Source organism: Entelurus aequoreus, linkage group LG15 (assembly GCF_033978785.1).
Source record: "Entelurus aequoreus isolate RoL-2023_Sb linkage group LG15, RoL_Eaeq_v1.1, whole genome shotgun sequence".
Taxonomy (NCBI): Eukaryota; Metazoa; Chordata; class Actinopteri; order Syngnathiformes; family Syngnathidae; genus Entelurus; species Entelurus aequoreus.
In genome coordinates, this window is record NC_084745.1 from 37,157,483 (window position 1) to 37,182,143 (window position 24,661).

The following is a 24,661-nucleotide window of genomic DNA, read 5'->3' on the forward strand; positions in this document are numbered from 1 at the left end:
AGGCTCAGGCTGCAGCCCAGAGACAGCCCGAGGATCAGGGGCAAAACAGGCCTGAACACGGCCAGAAACGACGAAATACGCATTTCTGCTGGTCAATTTGGATGTTAAAAAGAACTTAGGTGAGGCACACACGGATCCAGAGAGGAGTATTTTCTCACATCCATGCGATGGCGTGAAGCTTGCAGTCCACACTGCGATGCATTATTAGTCTCAAGTCGAGCCAGGGGGGGGGGGGGGGTAAACAACTATTAGCTTAACTCGGTTATAGCTAGGTGCGCTAGCCAGCTACGGAAGTGTCTCGACGGTTTAGTCCGTCGTCGTAAAAAACAAAACACCGGTGGAACGTTTTTGTTTGAACCAAAGAGTTGTTTTTTTCACCTTGAACGTTAACCACGACACGTCAAACACACATGCTAGCATGCTAGGCGCTAGCATCGCTGTTAAAATCTCGCTTTTGGATCCACGCGGCTCCCTGACGAAGCCAACAAGCAGGCGGCAAACGTCGCATCCATCGGCGTCGATAAGGCGTCAAGTTGGCCCGGTCATGTGTCATCCATTTCTCCTCCGACCTGTCACTTCAGCTTTGTATCCAGGGGGGAAAAAATCCCAGCAGTTTCGGTCCTCCTCCGCCTCATCGCTCACTGGTGGTGAGTGATGAGGACTGATACTGTGATACCGATACCGCCGATACGGATATTCTCTAATATCGACAGTCAAATCAAAATAGGCAAGGCAACTTTATTTGTATAGCACTTTTCATGCACAAGGCAGACTCAAAGTGAAATGAAAGACAATAAAAGCAAAATTAAAATGCAGACAATAAAAATTAAAACAGTGCAGACGTTAAAAGTTAAAAGATTTAGCTGAAAGCTAAGGTGAACATAAAAGTTTTCAGTCTAGTTTTAAAAGTAGTCAGAGTTTGGGAAAGTCTGACATCTTCAGGAAGTTTATTCCAGCTATTTGTTGCATAGTGACTGAATGATGCTCTCCCTTGATTTGAGTTTACTCTGGGAACCGCTAACAGATTGTTCTCAGAAGATTTTAGTAATCTAGAGGGCTTATATAGTGGGAGCATATCAGTGATATACTTCGGCCCTAGACCATGTAGTGATATATATGTGAGCAGGAGGATTTTGACATCAATTCTCTGATGTACAGGGAGCCAATGTAAAGATTTAAGAATTGGTGTTATGTGCTCACATGTTTTGGTCTTTATATCGATACATTACATAGTATATAATTGGTACAAAGGTTAATAGGGGTGTGGGAAAAAATCGATTTGAATTCAAATCGCCATTCTCACGTTGTGCGATTCAGTATCGATTCTCATTTTTCAAAAATCTATTTTTTTTATTTTATTTCATTTTATTATTATTTTTATTAATCAATCCAACAAAACAATACACAGCAATACCATAAAAATGCAATCCAACACTCAGAACAGCAATAAACAGAGCAATTGAGAGGAGACACAAACATGACACAGAACAATCCAAAAGTAGTGAAACAAAAATGAATATTATCAACAACAGTATCAATATTAGTAACATTTTTAACATAGCAGTGATTAAAAATCCCTCATTGACATTATCATTAGACATATATATAAAAAATAAAGTGAACAACTTGAGAAACACTTGCATTGCATCTCATAAGCTTGACAACACACTGTGTCCAATATTTTCACAAAGATAAAATAAGTCATATTTTTGGTTCATTTAATAGTTGAAACAAATTTACATTATTGCAATCAGTTGATAAAACATTGTCCTTTACAATTATAAAAGCTTTTTACAAAAATCTACTACCCTGCTTGCATGTCAGCAGACTGGGGTAGATCCTGCTGGAATCCTATGTATTGAATGACTAGAGAATCGTTTTGAATCGGGAAAAAAAAATCGTTTTTGAATCGAGAATCGTGTTGAATTGAAAAAAAAATATCGATTTTGAATCGAATCGTGACCCCAAGAATCAATATTGAATCAAATCGTGGGACACCCAAAGGTTCACAGCCCTATTATATAGTATATAATTGGTACAAAGGTTTAACTAACACGTGTACAAGGATATTTCACATGTCTTTACTGTGTATATAATTGAACAGTTGTGTACAAGGTGTATTTATAATATGCTGTGCCAAGGAAATTTCATAATTTTTGGAAGCTCATCTTGTATTTGACATTGTTTATAGTAGGGCTGTGAATCTTTGGGTGTCCCACGATTCGATTCAATATCGATTCTTGGGGTCAAGATTCGATTCAAAATCGATTTTTTTTTTTCATTTCAACACGATTCTCGATTCAAAAATGATTTTTTTCCCGATTCAAAAAGATTCTCTATTCATTCAATACATAAGATTTCAGCAGGATCTACCCCAGTCTGCTGACATGCAAGCAGAGTAGTACATTTTTGTAAAAAGCTTTTATAATTGTAAAGGACAATGTTTTATCAACTGATTGCAATAATGTAAATTTGTTTTAACTATTAAATTAACCAAAAATATGACTTATTTTATCTTTTGTGAAAATATTGGACACAGTGTGTTGTCAAGTTTATGAGATGCGATGCAAGTGTAAGCCACTGTGACACTATTGTTCTTTTTTAATTTTTTTTTATAAATGTCTAATGATAATGTCAATGAGGGATTTTTAATCACTGCTATGTTAAAATTGTAACTAATATTGATACTGTTGTTGATAATATTCATTTTTGTTTCACTACTTTTGGTTTGTTCTGTGTCGTGTTTGTGTCTCCTCTCAATTGCTCTGTTTATTGCAGTTCTGAGTGTTGCTGGGTCGGGTTTGGTTTTGGAATTGGATTCCATTGTTATGGTATTGCTGTGTATTGTTTTGTTGGATTGATTAATTTAAAAAAAAAAAAAATAATCGATTTTTTTAAAAATGAGAACCGATTCTGAATCGCACAACGTGAGAATCGCGATTCGAATTCGAATCGATTTTTTCCCACAACCCTAGTTTATAGGGTTAGGCGCAATAAGTGTTCAACTTCAGCCTAAACCCTTTCGGTCTGCAACATTTTGAACTGTTACCATGAACTGATTAACGTGGACTCCGATTTAAACAAGTTGAAAAACTTATTCAGGTGTTACCATTTAGTGGTCAATTGCACGGAATATGGAATATACTGTGCAATCTACTAATACAAGTCTCAATCAATCAATCAAGTTTGTTTATGTAAAACGGTTTGTTCATTTTGTTGACCACTGACCGAAGAAATAATAAACTAAAAATAAAAACAAAAAAATAATATTATTATATGAGACTAATTTACGGTTAGGCAAGTACGCAACGTGCTGTGCGACTTATTAAGTCATTTGTTTATTTATGAAAATGACTGGCAATTTAAACGATCCACTCAGTATTATAGAACAGCAAACTTTCATTGTTTTTGTTATTTAGAGACACGACATACAGAGTTGAATGAGATACCGCCATTTTTTTGCCGTGTGATTTTATTTAGTTTGAAGATGATTCCCCAAGAGCAGCAAGACTTAGAATACTCTACTTTTTACTTTTAACTAGACACATGGTATATTTGCACGAGGTGTCGGTATTGGGTCGGTGTTGCCGATATTAGTCTGAATTTTACTCGGTATCGAATCGGGCAAAATCAGTGGTATCGCACATCACTGGTCGGGTTGAAGACAGTAAACTGATGGTGCAGTACGGAAGCATATTACATCATGTTCATGACAACGTTCGGTCGTGTTAAACCCAATACAGTGTCTGATTGTGTATATAAGTGTACATTTTACTGTACTGCGCTTGTATTTCCAAATTAGGAATATTCATGCCACTGAACAAAGGGGCGGGGACATTTGCAGTCCCCGCCCCCTTGACCATATATGGTTTGTCTGGCGGTCCATCGAGCCGGCAAAGTGGACACGAGTACTCTGTGTGCCCCTTTTTTTACAGAAATTAGTGAAATAAGGTATGAGAGGCGCCATTGCTACCGCTTAAGTCAACGATATCTAATTGTTTCTTTCAAATTTGCTGAAGACGCGAAGGAAAGTCGGCACACGCCGAGTTCGGCGCATTTCGAGCCGGTTAGCCGGGCCTTGCGTTAGCTTTAGCGCCTCAAGGCCTGCCGATTGTGGCTCCCGTTAGCTTCGCTGCAGGGCTAATAGAGGCTAACTGCTAAGATTTTTTTACGTTATTGGTCAAAATATGTCACTGCTATATTGTTGTCGTGATATACTTCACCGAAGAAAAGGTGTAGGCGGCTAGCTGCTAGTCGGTTACTTAGCCTGTTAGCATCGTGAAAACAACGTGCCGGCAGGTGGGACGTAATGGTTCCGTCTTTTCAAACTATTACTTCATTTCAACTGCTCACTGTTTAATTTCTCAACCTTTCTAGTAGTAGTGACAGTAAAATTCAAAACCGGCTACATTGTGATGTTTCCTTGACAATATGGTAGTCAGACATTGAGCTCCCTGTCTTTTGTGTTGTGGACCAGCCAGGTCCAGCCATGCCTTCAGATTTAGCCAAAAAGAAGGCAGCCAAGAAGAAGGAAGCTGCCAAGGCCCGACAGCGCACCAAGAAACCGGAGGAGGGGAGTGAGGAGAGCGAACAGCCAGAGACCCTGACCAATGGAGCAGGCAGTACCGGTAAGGAAGAGGATGCCGACAACTTGGTTCTCCTGGCGTCTGAGGTGTTCTTTCTGCTCCCAGATATTGCCAGTTTGACCAAGGAGCTGGACGAGTTTGAACTTGCGAAGACGGAAGCCCGAGCGGTGACCGGCGTCTTGGCCTCGCACCCAAACAGCACCGACGTCCACATCAGCAGCCTGTCTCTGACCTTCCACGGCCAGGAGCTGCTGGCGGACACCAGCCTGGAGCTTAACTCGGGCAGACGCTACGGCCTCATCGGCCTAAACGGCACAGGTAACACGCCCCCAAATGTGAAATATGTGTGGACAAGTGTTCATACCGCTTGTCCCCCAGGGAAGTCCATGCTGCTGTCGGCCATAGGGCATCGTGAAATCCCCATTCCAGAGCACATAGATATTTACCACTTGACCCGAGAGATGTCGCCCAGCGAGAAAACGGCCCTGCAGTGCGTCATGGAGGTGGACGAGGAGAGGATCATGTTGGAGAAGGAGGCGGAGCGGCTCGCTCATGAAGACTGTAAGTAGGACTGGGCGATATATCGATATACTTGATATATCGCGGGTTTGTCTCTGTGCGATATAGAAAAGGACTATCGTGATATTCGAGTATACGTTCTCACACAGTTGTTTTTAGCTGCGGGCATTACACTGCATGCGGTTCCCACTCTTTCTTGTCTCTCCTTCTCACAGACTTAAAACAAGCGCACCTTCTTACATATGTCACGTGTGCAACGTCATACGCTCCCGTGGGGTAGGTAGCAACATGGTAAGGTAGCTGTGATGCTAACGGTGCGGGTGGTAATATGAGAGAGAGAAGGTGCGAATCTGGTAACAAATGAAGGAAGAATTAATTCCCAAGAAAAACAGATTCATCGTTTGGCGGTGGTTTGGCTTCAAGCGGGAAGATGTTGAACAAGTATGCGGCAAAAGCGTTGTTACAAAAAGTAGCAGCACTGCTAATGTAGCATGATTTGAAAAGTCACCCACTAGAGAATGAAGAGTGCTTGAAACTCCGCATGTCAACATCTCTGTTCGGTGCCACACCAACAAAATGCCGAAGCAACTATTTCCACATCAACACCGTATGAAAAAAATAGTCAACAACAGAAGGAGATAACATCCGCAGGAACCTACCACATAGCGAAGGACATACGCTATTTGATTTCCTATTATGCAGCTCATTTTTATTTGAGTTATTGAAATATCTTGTGTGACATCATGCACAAAAGTGCACTTTTTTAAAAACTATTATAGTGGCGTTCTGTACAAAAAGTGCACTTTAATTTAGTGTTTTGATGCACAAAAGTGCACTAATAGCTTGTTTTAAAATCTGACAATCTTGCACTTTCTGTTTGGAAATGACTTGAATGTTTGTGCCACTGCTTAATAACTTTAATTAATACAGTTTTGCTAAATTGACTTAGTTGTGATTTATCTCTCTGCATGAAAGTTTAAAATAAGCATATATTAATGCAGTATGAACAAGAATGTTTTAATCTGGACACAGAATCATCATACTGCTGTGATTATATGCATCAGGTGTTCATTCAAGGCTAAGGCAAAATATCGAGATATATCGTGTTTCGTGACATGGCCTAAAAATATCGAGATATTAATAAAAGGCCATATCGCCCAGCCCTAACTGTAAGACAACGAGGGTTTATTGATCGTAGAAAATACATTTTAGAAGAAAAAGGTATAAAAAAACAAACATGTTCTCTCTTTAGCGGAGTGTGAGAAGCTGATGGAGCTGTACGAGCGTCTGGAGGAGCTGGATGCCGACAAGGCGGAGGTGCGAGCATCTCGGATCCTCAACGGTTTGGGCTTCAGCTCGACAATGCAGCAGAAGAAACTGAAGGACTTCAGTGGAGGGTGGAGGATGCGTGTCGCGCTCGCTAGGTGAGGACTAAAAACGCTGACTCAGTGGGTGCTGCTGTTTGGAACAGCGACTGACTTGTTGCGTGTGTGTGTGGGCCAGAGCTCTCTTCATCAAACCCTTCATGTTGCTGCTGGACGAGCCCACCAACCACTTGGATCTGGATGCCTGCGTGTGGTTGGAGGAGGAGCTTAAAACGTGAGTACGCCTCCGATCGGTACGCCAACCACCGTCCATCCTCCATTTTGTCCTCACCAGGTTTAGACGTATCCTTGTCCTCATCTCGCACTCGCAAGACTTCCTGAACGGCGTGTGCAGCAACATCATCCACCTGCACCAGAGGAAGCTCAAGTACTACACGGTGAGGAGAGGAGCGCGCGCCCAGCGCCATTCTTTGCGTAGTGTCAGCATTAGGCCGCGTTGAACGCCTCGTTTATGCTCAGGGTAACTACGACCAGTACGTGAAGACCAGGGAGGAGTTGGAAGAGAACCAGATGAAGCGCTTCAACTGGGAGCAGGACCAGATTACACACATGAAGGTACAAAACCTGCTGGAATAAAATGTAGAATAGAAGCTCTTCAGACATCATCTGGAACAGGTGTGTCAAAGTCACTGAATTATCTATGGCCCCCGGGATGATATTTGATTAGTATAGCACGTGCCAATAATCCATCAGTGTTGGTGCTAGGAATTTTCAAAACGGGGTAACAGGGATCCCATCAAGTCATAAAAATGGGGACCCACAGTAAATGTCTGAATACATTTTATGCATGTGTAAATGTATTCAGTTATAAACATTCAATCATCTTCTTCCCTTCATGGATCTAAACTTTACTTCCGCTGGGTGTTTTTCTCTATATTTTTAATGTAATATTTTCACAATGTGTTCTATTTTTGGCCAAATAAAACAATCTGAATTTTTTAGTTTTAATGCCATGATTTTAATAGTGCGTATGTGTGAACAAGAGAGGAAGTCGAAAGAGTCACACGTTGTTTTGCAGACTCAAATTATTTTGTGATATATTTTATTTTATACGCTAGGCTAAGCCACAGCGCCTCAAATGTTATCTTTTTTGTGTAAACTGAATTTATTAGGAAAAACATGAAAAAAAAGAAGTATTTTCTGACTTGCAACATCAAGTCAGATTTTCCTCCATGTGGCCCCTGAACTAAAATTAGTTTGACACCCCTGATCTAGAATATGACATTTTTAGGTAATGATTTAGAGACTAATTGGAAATAAACATTTTTAGGACTATAACAATATTATATTTATAACAATTTTATTTATACATTTTTTAAGACTATGTGTAAATATAACAGAGATGCACAAAAATTGATTCACATTCCAATTGTGATTCTTATTCATTCTGATTCTAAATCTATTCATCACTTGCAAAAATTAGTTAAGTTTTTAGGCCCTATCCATGCAACCAGGAGGAGCTATTCTAACTTTGAACCTGTTTTGTAAAAGTTCCATTATAATAATTACACCAAATAATACATTGCCAGAATCTGTTTGAATCGAAAATTGTGTTGAAACAAGAATCAATTCAGAATCAAATTGAATCAAATTGTTGGGTTTACACATGTAACTTGTAACATATTGTTTTAGGACATGATAGGATGGGCGATAAAACGATATCAATGTATGTCGTGATGGACACGTAATCAAAATGTGTTGGATAAACGTTCCGCATGTTGGTTGCATGGAGGCACTCGCTCTCTCTGGTAACTGAGCAAGGCAGGAAGTGATCAGTGGGCGTGACACGCTAACAGCCAATCAGGTAACAGTGTCAACTATCAAATTTGGTCGCGCCACCTTGTTGTCTCGCAGTTGATTCTTTGCATTGAGTGGGATGAGAAACTTAAAATGAGTGATGCATAGAGGGAAGAAATTGTCTATAAAACAGGAAAAGTCACCGACAGTATGGCAGTTTTTTTTTTGTTTTTTTTAATTAAAAGCAACCGAACTCAGACCAATAAGGTCTGTACATTTTTCAAGCCCCCACCATGATTGGTAATGGCACACCACCTGGCACTAAGCATTCAGAAAAGAGTTATTCTCGGGTTTTTGTTTACATTTTCACACTTTGCACTATTTTGTTACTTTAAGCATTTCTTACAAAGTCCTAATTTTTCCCACCTTCATTTTAAGTAAATGTTCAATGTGATTTTAGATCTTGTTTTTTTGACATTTTGAGTGTTTTCCATGGCTGTGTTGGCATTTCCTTTCTTTTCTGCCTTGATAGCTGATGAGATTTATATTGGAGGAAGGTTACATTTGAAATAGTGTTTTTCTCCTTATTTTTGATGGGTCATAAAAATAAATCTATATCGATATCTACCGATTAGTAATCGTGATATTTTTCAGCTGTATCGCCCAGCCCTGGACATGTTTATACTTACATTTTTAAGGGTTTGTTTGGTTGGACTTTGAGGACATGGTATAGTAAAAGTCTGATTTTATAATATCCTGCATGATTCATAGTACATTATGCATTTTAATAAGGCATAAAAAAAACATTTTTCTTGATGTAGACTTCTGCACTATAGTTTGCCGTGTTACTTCTCTAGCGACAGTTCTAGTAAATACACTGTTTGTTTTAGAATTACATTGCCAGGTTCGGTCACGGCTCAGCCAAGCTGGCCCGACAAGCTCAGAGCAAAGAAAAGACGCTGCAGAAGATGGTGGCCTCAGGCCTGACTGAAAAAGTTGTGAATGACAAGGTAAGATGAAGATGAAGTAATTGTGCTTAATCTTCCCAAAAATCACATGTTTGTTCTCTGTGCTGCAGACTCTGTCATTTTATTTTCCTCCCTGTGGGAAGATTCCTCCTCCAGTTATCATGGTTCAGAATGTGAGCTTCAAGTACAGTGACAACACGGTGAGTCCTTTTTCAGGTCTTCTTGTCCCCATTCTATTGGAGTGTCCAACCTGATCTGGTCTCTTCCCTCCAGCCGCACATATATAAAAACCTGGAGTTTGGTATTGACTTGGATACACGAGTGGCTCTGGTGGGGCCCAACGGAGCAGGAAAGTCCACCCTGCTGAAACTGCTCATGGGAGAGGTACTTGTTTACTTGACTTGTGGCGAGCTCGCTGTCTTTGAATTTCTCTGTTAAATATGTTTCCTCTGTAGCTCCTGCCCACCGATGGCATGATCCGCAAACATTCTCACGTCAAGATCGGCAGATATCATCAGGTAGAAATCTTCAATGTGCTTCTGCTGTGGTCAAGCATTCATTCATTTATTCGTTCATTTTTTTAAATTTTTTGTTTTGTGATGTTGTAGCACCTGACAGAGCAACTGGAACTGGACCTTTCACCTCTGGAGTACATGATGAAGTGCTTCACAGAGATCAAGGAGAAAGAGGAGATGAGGAAGATCATCGGTCGCTACGGCCTCACAGGAAAGCAACAGGTGTGACTCACGTTATTGTCAAGTCACCGCTTTTTTTTTTTTGGAACGTCTTGTCTGTATAACCAAAAGCTTGTCCCTCACTCAGGTCAGTCCAATCAGAAACTTGTCTGACGGCCAAAAGTGTCGCGTGTGCTTCGCCTGGTTGGCCTCGCAGAACCCTCACATGCTCTTCTTGGATGAGCCCACGAATCACTTGGACATCGAGACCATTGATGCGCTCGCGGAAGCCATCAACGAGTTTGACGGTGGCGTGATGCTTGTAAGCCACGACTTCAGGCTCATCCAGCAGGTTAGTGTCTACGTAAAGATCATAGATGGCTGTACGTCCGTCCTTCAAACATGATCAAGACCACTGTTAAGTGGTGGTATGTCCAGTAGATGGCAGCAATGGAATGTGGAAATGTTGTGTGTCCAGGTGGCACAGGAGATCTGGGTGTGTGAAAAGCAGACCATCACAAAGTGGAACAGGGACATCCTGGCATACAAGGAGCACTTGAAATCGAGGATTGAAAAGCAGCAAGTGCATGACATTTAAGATGTCGTCGCCACCGTTTAAAAAGGAGTAAGCGGTGGGGTTTGCATCACAGCAAATATTCCTAGTAGACCTACAGTGATCATATAGATATTCTATGACATCTCCTTAAACATGTGCTGTTATCATATCTGACTGTGCTGCGCCACCTTCCTCCCCCAGGCTGCCCACCAATTGGCTGACTCAGTGCATCGTGGAACACATTCCATTGTGCTGTCCATCACTTTTATTTCTCATGTGTTCTGTTATCCATTTATGCAGCAGCTTTTACGTCCTATTTGATATTTAAAAGTTGACACTTTCTGTGTAAAAGGAGAATTCTACCTTATTTAAAGAATGTAATGCAATAAAAGATCATCTAAATAAACGGAACATGACAAAGTATGATTTGCAGTTTTATTCAACAAAGATTAATGGACATAAGACAGCAAGTAGTAAAATTATACTAGATTGTCTTAATGAAACTTAACTGGAACATAATTACATTAGAAAAATGAACAGTAACACAAATCTAAAACTAACAAAGCAGCATAAAACAGTACAATACTTCAAATAAGGATCTGCAGCTTGAACATGCTGTCTTGTTTATTCTTGCTCTTTGCTTCCTGGAGATGCAACTCAACATAAAACTAAAACTTTCTTGGCTTTTTTCTACAAAAGCTGTTTTAAGCTGTGTTAGATTACTGGAGCAACAGTGCAAATAGTGTGGTTTTGCCGCTTTCATGTTGGCAGAAGGTGCTACAGGGGTCCAGTGAGCAGCATGCTCGGGAGCGGAGTGGAGGGCGGGGGCTGGTCCACCTCAGTGATCTTGCCACTCCTCGTCGGACACGTCATTGAGGGGAATGACACGAGTGTTGCTTGCGCGGATGCTGCTGATGCGGGTGGAGCTCAGGAGGCTGGCGATGCCCGCCAGACTCACACCGGTGCCGTCTAGGTTGACCTGAGTCAGATGCATGCGCGTGAGGAACTTCACACCTGAGGGGAAGCGAGCGATAACATTACTGTTTGTATACACGGATGTCGTTAGACGTGTTGATGCTCACCGTTGTCTGTGATTCGTGTGCGACTCAGATTCAACTTAATCAGCTGACTGCAATGAATCAGACCTTTCCTGATGACGTTGTCGCCCACTTGAGTGCTGGACAACCCTAACACCTAGGAGACAACAATTGTCCTCATAAGATTCCTATAGTGTATCTCAAATGAATAGCACACAGCTTATAAAAATCACCTGCAGGTGAGGAAGACGTGTGATGAGCGCTGCCACTCCTCTGCTGGTGACAGCTGTTCTGTCCAACCACAGCTCCTGCAGCTCCAGCAGGGGGCACAGTGAGGGAAGACCTGCGTCTGTCACTTGAGTGTTGCTGAGTGAAAGCGTCTTTAACCTACATAGAGAATATTAGCAGTAAAGTGCTCAACTATATTGGTGTGTGTGTGTGTGTGTGTGTACCTGGTCATGGTGCAGAGCTGCTGCACACCCTGGTCTGTGACTTGTGTGTAATCCGTCAGGTCGAGCTCAGTGAGCAGTCGCAGCCTTGAGAGGAACGTCAGCCCGTCATCGGTGATGGTGTGCCGCCCAGGTAGGGTCAGCTGAGTTAATCGAAGCCCTGCCAGGATAAAAAAAATAAATAATAATTTAGCACAGTAGCGATAATTTTTTCAGAATGTAAAATCCTATTTCATGAACCTGATATGATCTGCAGGGCTTGGTTGCCGTCCACCACTGAGACCCCTGCTAAACTGAGAGACGTCAGATTAGGGTGGGCACTGAGTTGAGATAGTGAGGACTCCTTCACTCCTGTCCCGTCCAGGTTGAGCGTCTGCAGACTCGTCAGTTGGGCCAACGCCGAAACATCCTCAACCTGGGGAGCGTTAAAATATTAGCTGCTACTTTAACCCAAAGGTCAGCTGTTACTTCAACCCAAACATTAGCTGCTACTTCAATCCAAACATTAGCTGTTAACTTAACCCAAACGTTATCTGCAACTTTAACCCAAACATTAGCTGCTACTTTACCCAAACGTCAGCTGCTACCTTCACCCATACATTATCTGTTACTTCAACCCAAATGTTAGCTGTTACCTTCACCCATACATTATCTGCTACTTTAATCCAAACATTAGCTGCTAACTTAACCCAAACGTTATCTGCTACTTTAACCCAAACATTAGCTGCTACTTCAACCCAAACGTCAGCTGCTACTTTAACCCAAACATTAGCTGCTACCTTCACCCATACATTATCTGCTACTTCAACCCAAATGTTAGGTGTTACCTTCACCCATACATTATCTGCTTCTTTAACCCAAGCGTTAGCTGCTACTTTAACCCAAACGTCGGCTGCTACTTCAACCCAAACATTAGCTGCTACTTTACCCAAACGTCAGCTGCTACCTTCACCCATACATTATCTGTTACTTCAACCCAAATGTTAGCTGTTACCTTCACCCATACATTATCTGCTACTTTAATCCAAACATTAGCTGCTAACTTAACCCAAACGTTATCTGCTACTTTAACCCAAACATTAGCTGCTACTTCAACCCAAACGTCAGCTGCTACTTTAACCCAAACATTAGCTGCTACCTTCACCCATACATTATCTGCTACTTCAACCCAAATGTTAGGTGTTACCTTCACCCATACATTATCTGCTTCTTTAACCCAAACGTTAGTTGCTACTTTAACCCAAACGTCGGCTGCTACTTCAACCCAAACATTAGCTGCTACTTCAACCCAAATGTTAGTTGCTACCTTCACCCATACATTAGCTGCTACTTTAACCCAAACGTTAGCTGCTACTTTAACCCAAACGTTAGCTGCTACTTCAACCCAAATGTTAGCTGCTACTTCAACCCAAATGTTAGCTGCTACTTCAACCCAAATGTTAGCTGCTACCTTCACCCATACGTTAGCTGCTACCTTCACCCATACGTTAGCTGCTACTTTAACCCAAACGTTAGCTGCTACTTTAACCCAAACGTCAGCTGCTACCTCAACCCAAATGTTAGCTGCTACCTTCACCAATACATTAGCTGCTACTTCAACCCAAATGTTAGCTGCTACCTTCACCCATACATTAGCTGCTACTTTAACCCAAACGTTAGCTGTTACTTTAACCCAAACGTTAGCTGCTACTTTAACCCAAACATCAGCTGCTACCTTCACCCATACATTATCTGTTACTTCAACCCAAATGTTAGCGGTTACCTTCACCTATACATTATCTGCTACTTTAACCCAAACGTTAGCTGCTACTTTAACCCAAACATTAGCTTCTACTTCAACCCAAATGTTAGCTGCTACCTTAACCCAAACATTAGCTGCTACTTTAACCCAAACGCTAGCTGCTACTTTAACCCAAACGTTAGCTGCTACTTTAACCCAAACGTCAGCTGCTACTTTAAACCTGTGAGGGATTAAACAAAAGTCCACCTTGGTCTGCTTGATGCTGAGGAGACGCAACTGTGGCGTGCAGCTGGGCAGCATCGCCAGCGTTACTTCACTGACAGCCGTCTGGTTGAGGCTGAGCTGAGAAAGGCAAGGCGGGGCGGACTGCAGATAGAGCATCACCCCAGCGTCAGTCACCTTAGTGTGGTCCAGCGACAGGAAACACAGACTCTTTAGACCTGGAAGAAAAACAATGTGCCGAACTCAAAGTGAGACACATCCAGTTTGTGCACGTAAGCGGAGTACGTTACCTGTGATGTACTGCAGACAAGAGTCGGTCAATTTGCTACAAGAGGCCAGGTTGAGGTGCTGGAGCTTGACCAAGCTGGACAGGACTGATAGTCCGGAGTCTAAATGGACGAGAAGTTTAAAAAAAAAAAAAAGAAGTGACGTAAAGTGCTGGATGCAACCAAATGGAGCGACGAGCAAAGGTGCTTACCCGTGATGAGCGGCGAGTTGACCAGACTGAGGTGCTTGAGCGCCGTGAAGGCCCGCAGCTGTCGCAGCAGCTCGTTGGTAGAGTACGGGTAGCAGTTGAGGGAAAACTTCTGAAGCGGGCAGCCGAAGAAGAGCTCCAGGTTGCGCGGGCGCAGCAGCCTCTCGTGGGCCATGTGGTTGAGAAGGAGCTCCGCCAGTTCGGGCGTGAGGCCGGCCAGGCTGCTGCTGTACTGCATGCTGGGAGCTGACACACACACACATACAGGTTATCATTTGGAATGGGGACCAAGTTTTTGATCATCACTTGTGGGGACCACCCTTTCTACAGGTTGTGGAGGCATAAAAAAAATGAGGTAAAATGGCCACTGCCCAGTTAGCTCATACACGTCTTTAAATCTCTGGATTGATTAATTAATGTGCTGATCATTCTTACTGGGGACCCTGGGGAAAAAGAGTTAAAGGCCTACTGAAAGGAAATTGTTTTATTCAAACGGGGATAGCAGATCCATTCTATGTGTCATACTTGATCATTTTGCGATATTGCCATATTTTTGCTGAAAGGATTTAGTAGAGAACAACGACGATAAAGGTCGCAACTTTTGGTCGCTGATAAAAAAAAAAGCCTTGCCTATACCGGAAGTAGCGTGACGTCACCGGAGGAAGGACTCTTCACATTTTCCCATTGTTTACAATGCAGCGAGAGAGATTCCGACCGAGAAAGCGACCCCATTAATTTGAGCGAGGATGAAAGATTTGTGGATGAGGAAAGTGAGAGTGAAGGACTAGAGAGGCAGTGCAGGACATATCTTTTTTCGCTCTGACCGTAACTTAGGTACAAGGGTTCATTGGATTCCACACTTTCTACTTTTTCTATTGTGGATCACGAATTTGTATTTTAAACCACCTCGGATACTATATCCTCTTGAAAATGAGTCGAGAACGCGAAATGGACTTTAATTGGTTTTACCCTTTAAAATCGTTTTTAATCACATTTATTTTTTATATTGTCTCTGTATTGGTTTACTATTCATTTATTCTTTGTTTTTATTCAGTCATTGGTGTAGCATAATATTGTTTTTAATATCGTTTTTAATATTGTTTTTAACATGGCTGTGCAGCACTTTGGAAACATTCTTGTTGTGTAAATGTGCTATGTAAATAAAGTGGATTGGATGGACATTCACAGTGACTTTTATCTCCACGACAATACATCGGCGAAGCTCTTTAGCTACTGAGCTAACGTGATAGCATCGGGCTCAAATGCAGATAGAAACAAAATAAATAAATCCCTGACAGGAAGGATAGACAGAAGATCAACAATACTATTAAACCATGTACATGTAACTACACGGTTAATAATTCCCAGCCTGGCGAAGCTTAACAATGCTGTTGCTAACGACACCATTGAAGCTAACTTAGCAACGGGACCTCACAGAGCTATGATAAAAACATTAGCGCTCCACCTACGCCAGCCAGCCCTCATCTGCTCATCAACACCCATGCTCACCTGCGTTCCAGCGATCGACGGAAGGACTTCACCGGTCGGCGGCTAGCGCGTCTGCTATCCAAGTCAAAGTCCTCCTGGTTGTGTTGCTACAGCCAGCCGCTAATACACCGATCCCACCTACAACTGTCTTCATTGTTCATTAAACAAATTGCAAAAGATTCACCAACACAGATGTCCAGAATACTGTGGAATTTTGAGATAAACAGCTTTTTTGTATTGGATTCAATGGGGTACCAATACTTCCGGTTCAACGATTGATTGTCCACTACTTGCTGTCCATATCCTATCCCCCACCCCCTCCACACCCCTGATTGTAAATAATGTAAATAATTCAATGTGATTATCTTGTGCGATGACTATTATGATGATAGTATATATGATAGTATATATCTGTATCATGAATCAATTTAAGTGGACCCAGACTTAAACAAGTTGAAAAACTTATTCGGGTGTTACCATTTAGTGGTCAATTGTACGGAATATGTACTTCACTGTGCAACCTACTAATAAAAGTCTCAATCAATCAATCAAAACGTCACGCGCATACGTCATCATATATAGACGTTTTCAACCGGAAGTTTAGCGGGAAATTTAAAATTGCACTTTATAAGTTAACCCGGCCGTATTGGCATGTGTTGCAATGTTAAGATTTCATCATTGATATATAAACTATCAGACTGCGTGGTCGGTAGTAGTGGGTTTCAGTAGGCCTTTAATATGGTTCATGGGGACCAAATTTAATTTTTTTTGCATAATTCACACAAATTTGTACGTGACAACTGAGGACAATTAAAAAAAAAAAAAAGTTCAAATTAAATATGACATGATCCTCAGAATACAGCACTATAGCTGTCCTCTTATAGGAAGTGTCACCACTTAAATGTTAAAGCAAATCCTGCATCTTCTGTGACATTACTGAAAACTGCTATTTAGCAGTAATGAAGTTGTCTGCAACTCCAACTCCATATATAGAAGGATGGAAAATTCTGAATGTGAATCATACTTTAAGGTAATAATGTAAAAATGTAATAAAAATCACTTAGTAGGGGTGTAACGGTACACAAAAATTTCGGTTCGGTACGTACCTCGGTTTAGGTCACGTTCATTTTCGGTACAGTAAGAAAACAACAAAATATGCATTTTTTGGTTATTTCTTTACCAAATTAGTAAACAATGGCTTTATCCTTTTAACATTGGGAACGCTATAATAATTCTGCCCACGTTAATCAACATTAAACTGCCTCAAGTTGTTGCTCAGATTAAATACAATGACAAAACTTTTCTTCTACATATAAAAAGTGCAACATTAAACAGTTTCAAGTCAACTCATCATGCTTAATTTATTACAGCATTTGGGAAGCCTGTAGTTGATTTTTATTATGTAAATGTTATATTTTTATCAACATGTGATAGCAGGGACCCTGCCATTCAAAACTAGGCTGCTACATTGCTAATGATTAATGTAACTATAGCTGAAAAAAATAGTACAATAGCAATAGGAGAGACTATTCATCCCTGAACACCATGGAGTTCATGTAGGCACACACACACACACTGCAAAATGAGCTAACATTACGCTAAAAGCTAATTAGCCTTCACCTCAAGGACTGCGAGCGAGCTGAGCTGCAGTTTAAGTTTCTAGAACGTCAACGGGCTCATAGTGATGTTACCAGTAGTTCACTGGGAGGTGTTTATTATAATTTGGGGAGAGTACGCTGCCTGATGCTCACCTGCTAAACACCTATCTGCTCGACGCTGAAGCGCTGACTACATGCGCTCTGAATACGCACTGCTGATTGGCTGTTACCGCTCTGACTACGCACTGCTGATTGGCGGTTACCGCTTTGTACAGTATGTAACCAATCAGATGGTTGTGTGGGTGGGACAATGCTGGGTGCTGAGACAGAGACAGAAGAAGCAAAGAGGCTTGTTAAGACTTTAGCTTAGAAACTCGTTCGGTACACCTCCAATCCGAACCGAAACCCCCGTACCAAAACGGTTCAATACAATTACACGTACCGTTACACCCCTATCACTTAGGCATCTTCAGAATGGATCTGACTATCATTTAAAAAGGTTTCCCTTTAGGGGACCTGTTTTTTGTCCCCATACCGTCAGAGGTCCCCTAAAGGTGACTGTGTAAACAGAGCAATGTCCCTATTAAGTAAGCATTGCCAGAACACACACAATGTGTTAGTGTGACAACGTCACTCTCACCAGTCATGAGGTGGACGGTGGCTCGCGTGGCGGAGGAACAGAGGGAAGGAACGCTGGGAGTCTTGAAGGGTCTTTTGGGGGGTAAGGGCTGTCCGTGTGAGGCATGAGGGTCATCTTGCTGCCCCGCTCTTTGGAAACGCTCCACAGCAGCCAGACCAGCGGCTACAGGCGCCACCTGACCCTCTGCTGCCTCTGGTACAGCTGGCTCCTCTTCTGGATGCTCCCTGATGCACACGTGACTTAAAAACGTTGCACTTATAGGAGTGGTGATACTCGGCCACTCACCTAAGTCGATTGCCTTGCTCTGGCCAGAGGTGTCTGGACTGAAATCCTCTACGGTTCCTGGTCTCCGGCAAGAAAGGCAGCCTGGGCATTCCTGTCAATTACACACACCATAAGACCAAAGTCTGTCCGAAAGGACTATCACACACCTCCAATCAACATATTGTTCTAACTTCAGGCAGGAATGAGTTCTTGGCACACACACACGTTCTTACATCACACTTAGAGTCTGTCCGATTGGCTGCAAGTACTGTACAGTGAAACCTCCATTTACAAACCCCTCTTTTTGCGAACCTTTTCATTTACAAACTTTTAGATTGAGCCAAATGTGCCTCTGTGTGCGAACCATGTCTCAGTGTACGAAAATGTCATTTATTCATTTTGAGTATTGCTGGAACCCTTAGGGCACCACTTCCTGTGCAGTACAGTAAACATGGGGCACAGCCATTTTGGAGAGGCAGAGCCCCCTACGTCACATCCTGTTTACGCAGTCCGTTACTCGGCCGCCTCTTCGCAGTGCTTAGGCTCATGTTTCTTTTCTCACCATTCACCAAGTTTTGTCTATTTTGTTTACTCAATATGGGTTTAAAAAAGAAAAAACAGCCTAAGACTCAGACTTAGAGAGAAGAGGACTCTCTTTAACATTGTAACACACTGCCCCTTCTGCGCCTCATGTCTCTGCCTCCTCGTCAGTTGTACGCCACAAACATGCGCCAACAACAAGATAAACATTTTTTTTTTACTGTAGCAAAATGGTTAAGTTTTTGAGCGCACCAAAGGGAACTCTGTATGCGAGTGCGTTGACAGTTTAGCTTCCCATTGTTGTTGTTTTGATAATAGAGATTGTTGATCCATTATCTCCTTGTTGTTTGTATGTTTAATGTATATATATATATATATATATATATATATATATATATATATATATATATATATATATATATATATATATATATATATATATATATATATATATAGAGAGATGCGCGGATAGGCAATTATTTCATCCGCAACCGCATCACAAAAGTCGTCATCCACCCGCCATCCACCCGTACTAACATTTTATCAAAACCGCAACCACCCGCCACCCACCCGTTGTTATATATCTAATATATATAACAACGACATTCAATGCGTGCCACGCATTAATATCTCTTGGCCACGCATTAGAGGCTAAGAGATATTAATGCGTGATAATATTATTTATCATTATTATAATATTATTGTCATTTCCATTAAGAAAGTGTTGACTATTATTGTTATTTTTTTTACCTGGTCTTTAGTATTCCCTTTTTTAGTTTGTCGCGTACCACGTTGCCATCTTTTTATTTTTTTCTTCTGCTGTTGTGGTGTGCTGTGTCACGCCAAATTTCTACCCCCTTACACCCCCCCCATTTACTTCCGGGGCTGCGTCTAATAAAATCACAAAGTTGCCGGGGGTCCTTAACCTGCACGCGACTGTCCTGTTTCGCGCCTGTACAAAAAAACCACAATAATCGATTTCTTCAGATTCCAGCAGCTGTCAAAGACAGAGTATCCTTCCAGCAACGGGCAGTCAAAGCCGAAGTGCTATCGATCACTGTCAATGAGGTAAGAGGAAACATGACCACGGAAGTACATGGGGGGAAGGTTTTTGTAGGGGGAAGAAATTTGGCCTGACAGCGGCAGCAGTGCCTGATGAATAATTGCCTGTTTCAAAGAGTGCTGCTCGTTTTTCGTATGTGGGTAAAAACATTTAACTATGTATATTTATTTCCGAATTGGTTCAACCGCCACCCGCCCGAATCTATTTAAAATCAATTTTTTTCGTCATGCATCCGCCCGACCCGCGGACTCTGCGGTTGTGTCCGCAAACCGCGCATCTCTAACACACACACACACACACACACACACACACACACACACACACACACACACACACACACACACACACACACACACACACACACACACACACACACACACACACACACACACACACACACACACACACACACACACACAGTCTTCAAAATGTGTTTTTTAAAAACTAAAATATAGACTTTTGTCGAGGCTACAACCAATTATTCATGTTGACATTGGTCCTTATGGGGAACTCTGCTTCATTATACAAACTTTTTGATTTTAAACCCCAAAACCAGTGAAGTTGGAACGTTGTGTAATTCGTAAATGACAAAAAAACATACAACGATTTGCAAATCTTTTTCAACTTACATTCAATTGAATAGACTGCAAAGACAAGATATTCAATGATCGAACTGAGAAACTGATTTTTTTTTTCTTCAAATAATCATTCACTTAAAATTTATTGGCAGCAACACATTGCAATAAAGTTGGCACAGGGGCATTTTTACCACCGTGTTACATGGCCTTTCCTTTTAACAACACTCAGTGAACGTTTGGGAACTTAGGAGACCAATTTTTGAAGCTTTTCAAGTGGAATTCTTTCCCATTCTTGCTTGATGTACACCTTAAGTTGTTCAACAGTCTGGGGTCTCCATTGTGGTATTTTAGGCTTCATAATGCGCCACACATTTTCAACAGGAGACTGGTCTGGACTACAGGTAGGCCAGTCTAGTACCCGCACTGTTCTACTACAAAGCCACGCTGTTGTAACACGTGGCTTGGCATTGTCTTGCTGAAATAAGCAGGGGCATCCATGATAACGCTGCTTGGATGGCAACATATGTTGCTCCAAAACCTCTTTGTACCTTTCAGCATTAACGTTGCCTTCACAGATGTGTAAGTTACGCATGCCTTGGGCACTAATACACCCCCATACCATCACAGATGCTGGCTTTTGAACTTTGCGCCTATAACAATCTGGATGGTTATTTTTCTCTTTGTTCTGGAGTACACGACGTCCACAGTTTCCAAAAACAATTTGAAATGTGGACTCGTCAGACCACAGAACACTTTTATATTTTGCATCAGTCCATCTTAGATAAGCTCGGACCCAGCGAAGCCGGCAGCGTTTCTGGGTGTTGTTGATAAATGGCTTTCGCTTTGCATAGTAGAGTTTTAACTAGCACTTACAGATGTAGCGACAAACTGTAGTTACTGACAGTGGTTTTCTGAAGTGTTCCTGAGCCCATGTGGTGATATCCTTTACACACTGATGTCGCTTTTTGATGCAGTACCACCTGAGGGATCGAAGGTCACGGGCATTCAATGTTAGTTTTCGGCCTGGCAGTGATTTCCCCAGATTCTCTGAAGCTTTTGATGATATTACAGACCGTAAATGGTGAAATCCCCAAATTCCTTGCAATAGCTCGTTGAGGAATGTTGTTCTTAAACTGTTTGACAATTTGCTCACGCATTTGTTCACAAAGTGGTGACCCTCACCCCATCCTTGTTTGTGAATGACTGAGCATTTCATGAAAGCTGCTTTAATACCCAATCATGGCACCCACCTCTTCCCAATTAGCCTGTTCACCTGTGGGATGTTCCAAATAAACGTTTGATGAGCATTCCTCAACTTTCTCAGTCTTTTTTGCCACTTTTTTGAAACATGTTGCAGGCATCAAATTCCAAATGAGCTAATATTTGCAAAAATTAAGTTTTCCAGTTCGAACGTTATGTATCTTGTCTTTACAGTCTATTCAATTGAATATAGGTTGAAAAGGATTTGCAAATCATTGTATTCTGTTTTTATTTAAGATTTACACAACGTGCCAACTTCACTGGTTTTGTACAAACCATATGCAAGAACTAATTTAAGTATGTAATTTGAGGTTCCACTGTAGTTGCGAGTAGGGCTCACAGGCTATAACCCGTTAACATTAACCCAAATATTTCTGAATATTTTGTGCAAACCAGTATAGGGCAAAGCAGTAAGCAAAGAAAAAAATGGTACCGTTAAGCATGTGTGGGACTTCACCCTCGTCTTCTTCCTCCTCTTCCTCTTCCAGTTCTACTATGGCCACTTCCTCTGGATTGCCAGCAACTAATCTCTGGCCTCGCCCTGTATAACAGCCCCATGTTAATAACCTGATGGATGTAGAATTAGGCCACTAAACTGACACAGCTGTGTGATAACATTTACAGATAAAAAACAGGGTTATTTAACTTCCTTTTTCTAGAATGTCACGGTTATAAAATAAGACTGACCCCAAAAGTGAGAAGGTCCATGCAGAGGAGCACCTCCAGGGATCCCTGCAAGGTTGACGGCCTCTTCCCATATCTGGTTAGGTAGTGGAGGTGGTGTGAGAGGGTCTGCCTCTTCCTGGTTTTGGACATGCGGTGCAGGCTCCGCCTCAAAGGGCTCCTGCTCGCCGCATCCAACCGAGGGGGGCAGCGGCGGCTCCGCGGGGCTGGACGAGTCTTGTGGAGTGTCTGGGGGGCTTGTCTGAATACACAGAGCCGCGTTGGGCGTAAGGCCGAGGGAACGCAGTGAGAAAGCGAGCTCCGCCTCCCCAAAGCGTTTGCGTGGGAACCCCTGGAGGAGAGAGAAGGTGGGGAGGGTGGGGTAACGTCCGGTGATATGCTCCACTACGCTGCGCAGAGGGGCGTCAGCTGGAAAGCGTTCACGCACGGACTCACCGGACGGCAGGCGAATCTGCGCAAAGGAGAGAGCTTTTAATTTGGCGGGCAGTGGGGGTGTGTCCCGTATGCTTGAACCCTCACCATGAGGATACAGTTGTTGTCCACATTAGTCTCAACCTTTCCTCCAAGCTTTTGGGCTTGACAGCCATTGAGGGGAGAGCCCTCTGTGACGGCGCCGCCATGGATCTTCTTCTCCTGCAAGCACCTGCGATCCTCTGCGATGCGCTTGAGCACCAACTCCCGTTCCTTGAGCGAAAAAATACAAAGAAGACATCCACTTCAGAAATGCGTGTTGACTAGACACATTTCTGGGTGGTACTTTCTGTGCTGGTTCCCACCTGTTTCTTCTGCCTCCTCTCCGCCTTGGCCGCCTGAGCGACAAGTTGCCTCTGCTGCTCCTCAAAGTCACTTTTGTCCTGCTTGATGCGCGACTCCAGTGGCGGCAACTCTCGGGACGACGCCGGTGTCGGCACTAACGAGCCGCTTGCTGTACAAACAGAAACATCTGTAGTAATTGGTCAGTTGACAAAACGAAAAACAAGATATGTACCGTATTTTCCGCACTATAGGGCGCACCTAAAAACCTCAAATTTCCTCAAAAGCTGACAGTGCGCCTTTTAGTCCGGTGCACCTTATATGTGGACCAATATTGAGCCACAACAGGTCTCGCAACTACGGTAACTACGCCGACTTCATTTTCCCCCTTCTACGGCTGCTTACCGTAGAAGAAGAAGCGCTTCTTCTTCTACGGGGGAAAATGAAGTCGGCGGTCGCTTACCGTAGAAGAAGAGCTTCTTCTTCTACGGGGGAAAATAAAGTCCTGTAGTTGCGAGACCTAAACTTCATGTAAAGACCCAAAAATGGCTCCTATTAAGAGACACGCTTACGACGCAGAGTTTAAACTCAAAGCGATCAGTCACGCAGTAGAACACGGGAATAGAGCAGCAGCGAGAGAATTTACAATTAACGAATCAATGGTGCGGAAGTGGAGGAAGCAACATGATGACCTGCGCCAAGTAAAGAAGACTAAACAGAGTTTCCGAGGGAACAAAGCGAGATGGCTACAGTTGGAGGACAAACTCGAACAGTGGGTTGTTGAACAGAGAGCAGCAAGTAGAAGTGTCAGTACAATCACTATTTGTTTTGTTGACATTCCCTTTAGCGCAGCTCCATCTAATGGATGCATAACGTAACCCCAGCCTCTACTGTAGCGTCTATTCTATGCGCCTTATAATGCGGTGCGCCTTATATATGAACAAAGTTTTAAAATAGGCCATTCATTGAAGGTGCGCCTTATAATCCGGTGCGCCTTATAGTGCGGAAAATACGGTACTCAAAACAAATCACTGTGAGTTTTGACAGCAGTTTTTTTAATTTAGTTTTAGTCATAATCTTTTGACGAAACTGTATTTTAGTTTTAATAATTTTTTAATCATCTAAATTGATTAGGTTTAGTCGACTAAATTCATCAACGTTTTAGATAGACAGACAGATAGAGATAGATAGATAGATAGATAGATAGATAGATAGATAGATAGATAGATAGATAGATAGATAGATAGATAGATAGATAGATAGATAGATAGATAGATAGATAGATAGATAGATAGATAGATAGATAGATAGATAGATAGATAGACAGATAGATAGACAGATAGATCACATATATGTCTGTCTGTGTGTGGTCGCTGGAAAAATGACAAATCTCTTCTTTTGGGTTGTCAAGTGTTGTGCAATTAATAGCTGAACAGTGTGCCGA

General features: G+C 42.2%; 2 protein-coding genes across 5 annotated transcripts in view; one reads left to right on the plus strand and one right to left on the minus strand.

The window, feature by feature from the left end:
* LOC133630111 (ATP-binding cassette sub-family F member 2) lies at positions 1-10,851 on the plus strand. 4 transcript variants are annotated; one of them, XM_062021424.1, is made up of 15 exons: positions 1-119; positions 4,478-4,904; positions 4,965-5,147; positions 6,358-6,529; positions 6,609-6,704; positions 6,765-6,867; positions 6,950-7,045; positions 9,118-9,237; positions 9,306-9,395; positions 9,469-9,579; positions 9,651-9,713; positions 9,804-9,932; positions 10,018-10,221; positions 10,348-10,494; positions 10,627-10,851. In XM_062021424.1, the coding sequence occupies exons 2-14, from the start codon at positions 4,490-4,492 to the stop codon at positions 10,465-10,467; spliced, it is 1,902 nt and encodes a 633-aa protein (XP_061877408.1). In that variant the 5' UTR covers positions 1-119; positions 4,478-4,489; the 3' UTR covers positions 10,468-10,494; positions 10,627-10,851. The 4 variants fall into 4 exon arrangements, with proteins under 4 accessions (XP_061877408.1, XP_061877409.1, XP_061877405.1 ...); XM_062021425.1 differs by having other exon boundaries at positions 7-119; positions 4,478-4,628; positions 4,692-4,904; positions 10,348-10,850; XM_062021421.1 differs by lacking the exon at positions 1-119 and adding an exon at positions 3,846-3,951 and having other exon boundaries at positions 10,348-10,851.
* LOC133630110 (uncharacterized) overlaps positions 10,847-24,661 on the minus strand; it is a 17,297-nt gene continuing 3,482 nt past the window's right edge. Inside the window, exons 4-17 of the mRNA XM_062021420.1 lie at positions 23,241-23,389; positions 22,984-23,148; positions 22,468-22,915; positions 22,214-22,321; positions 18,361-18,451; positions 18,076-18,299; positions 14,353-14,595; positions 14,165-14,263; positions 13,899-14,092; positions 12,152-12,326; positions 11,915-12,071; positions 11,696-11,849; positions 11,508-11,619; positions 10,847-11,439 (exon numbers count right to left, since the gene is read on the minus strand). Of these exons, the coding sequence (XP_061877404.1) occupies positions 11,264-11,439; positions 11,508-11,619; positions 11,696-11,849; positions 11,915-12,071; positions 12,152-12,326; positions 13,899-14,092; positions 14,165-14,263; positions 14,353-14,595; positions 18,076-18,299; positions 18,361-18,451; positions 22,214-22,321; positions 22,468-22,915; positions 22,984-23,148; positions 23,241-23,389 (2,495 nt within the window). The 3' untranslated portion in view covers positions 10,847-11,263. The remainder of the gene's footprint in view (positions 11,440-11,507; positions 11,620-11,695; positions 11,850-11,914; positions 12,072-12,151; positions 12,327-13,898; positions 14,093-14,164; positions 14,264-14,352; positions 14,596-18,075; positions 18,300-18,360; positions 18,452-22,213; positions 22,322-22,467; positions 22,916-22,983; positions 23,149-23,240; positions 23,390-24,661) is intronic.

Bases quoted from the DNA above. Each gene is read 5' to 3' on its own strand.
- LOC133630111 (XM_062021424.1), top strand. From the start codon at position 4,490: ATGCCTTCAGATTTAGCCAAAAAGAAGGCAGCCAAGAAGAAGGAAGCT. The intron at 4,905-4,964 runs GTAACACGCCCC...CTTGTCCCCCAG, and splicing joins CATCGGCCTAAACGGCACAG to GGAAGTCCATGCTGCTGTCG. The intron at 6,705-6,764 runs GTGAGTACGCCT...TGTCCTCACCAG, and splicing joins TTGGAGGAGGAGCTTAAAAC to GTTTAGACGTATCCTTGTCC.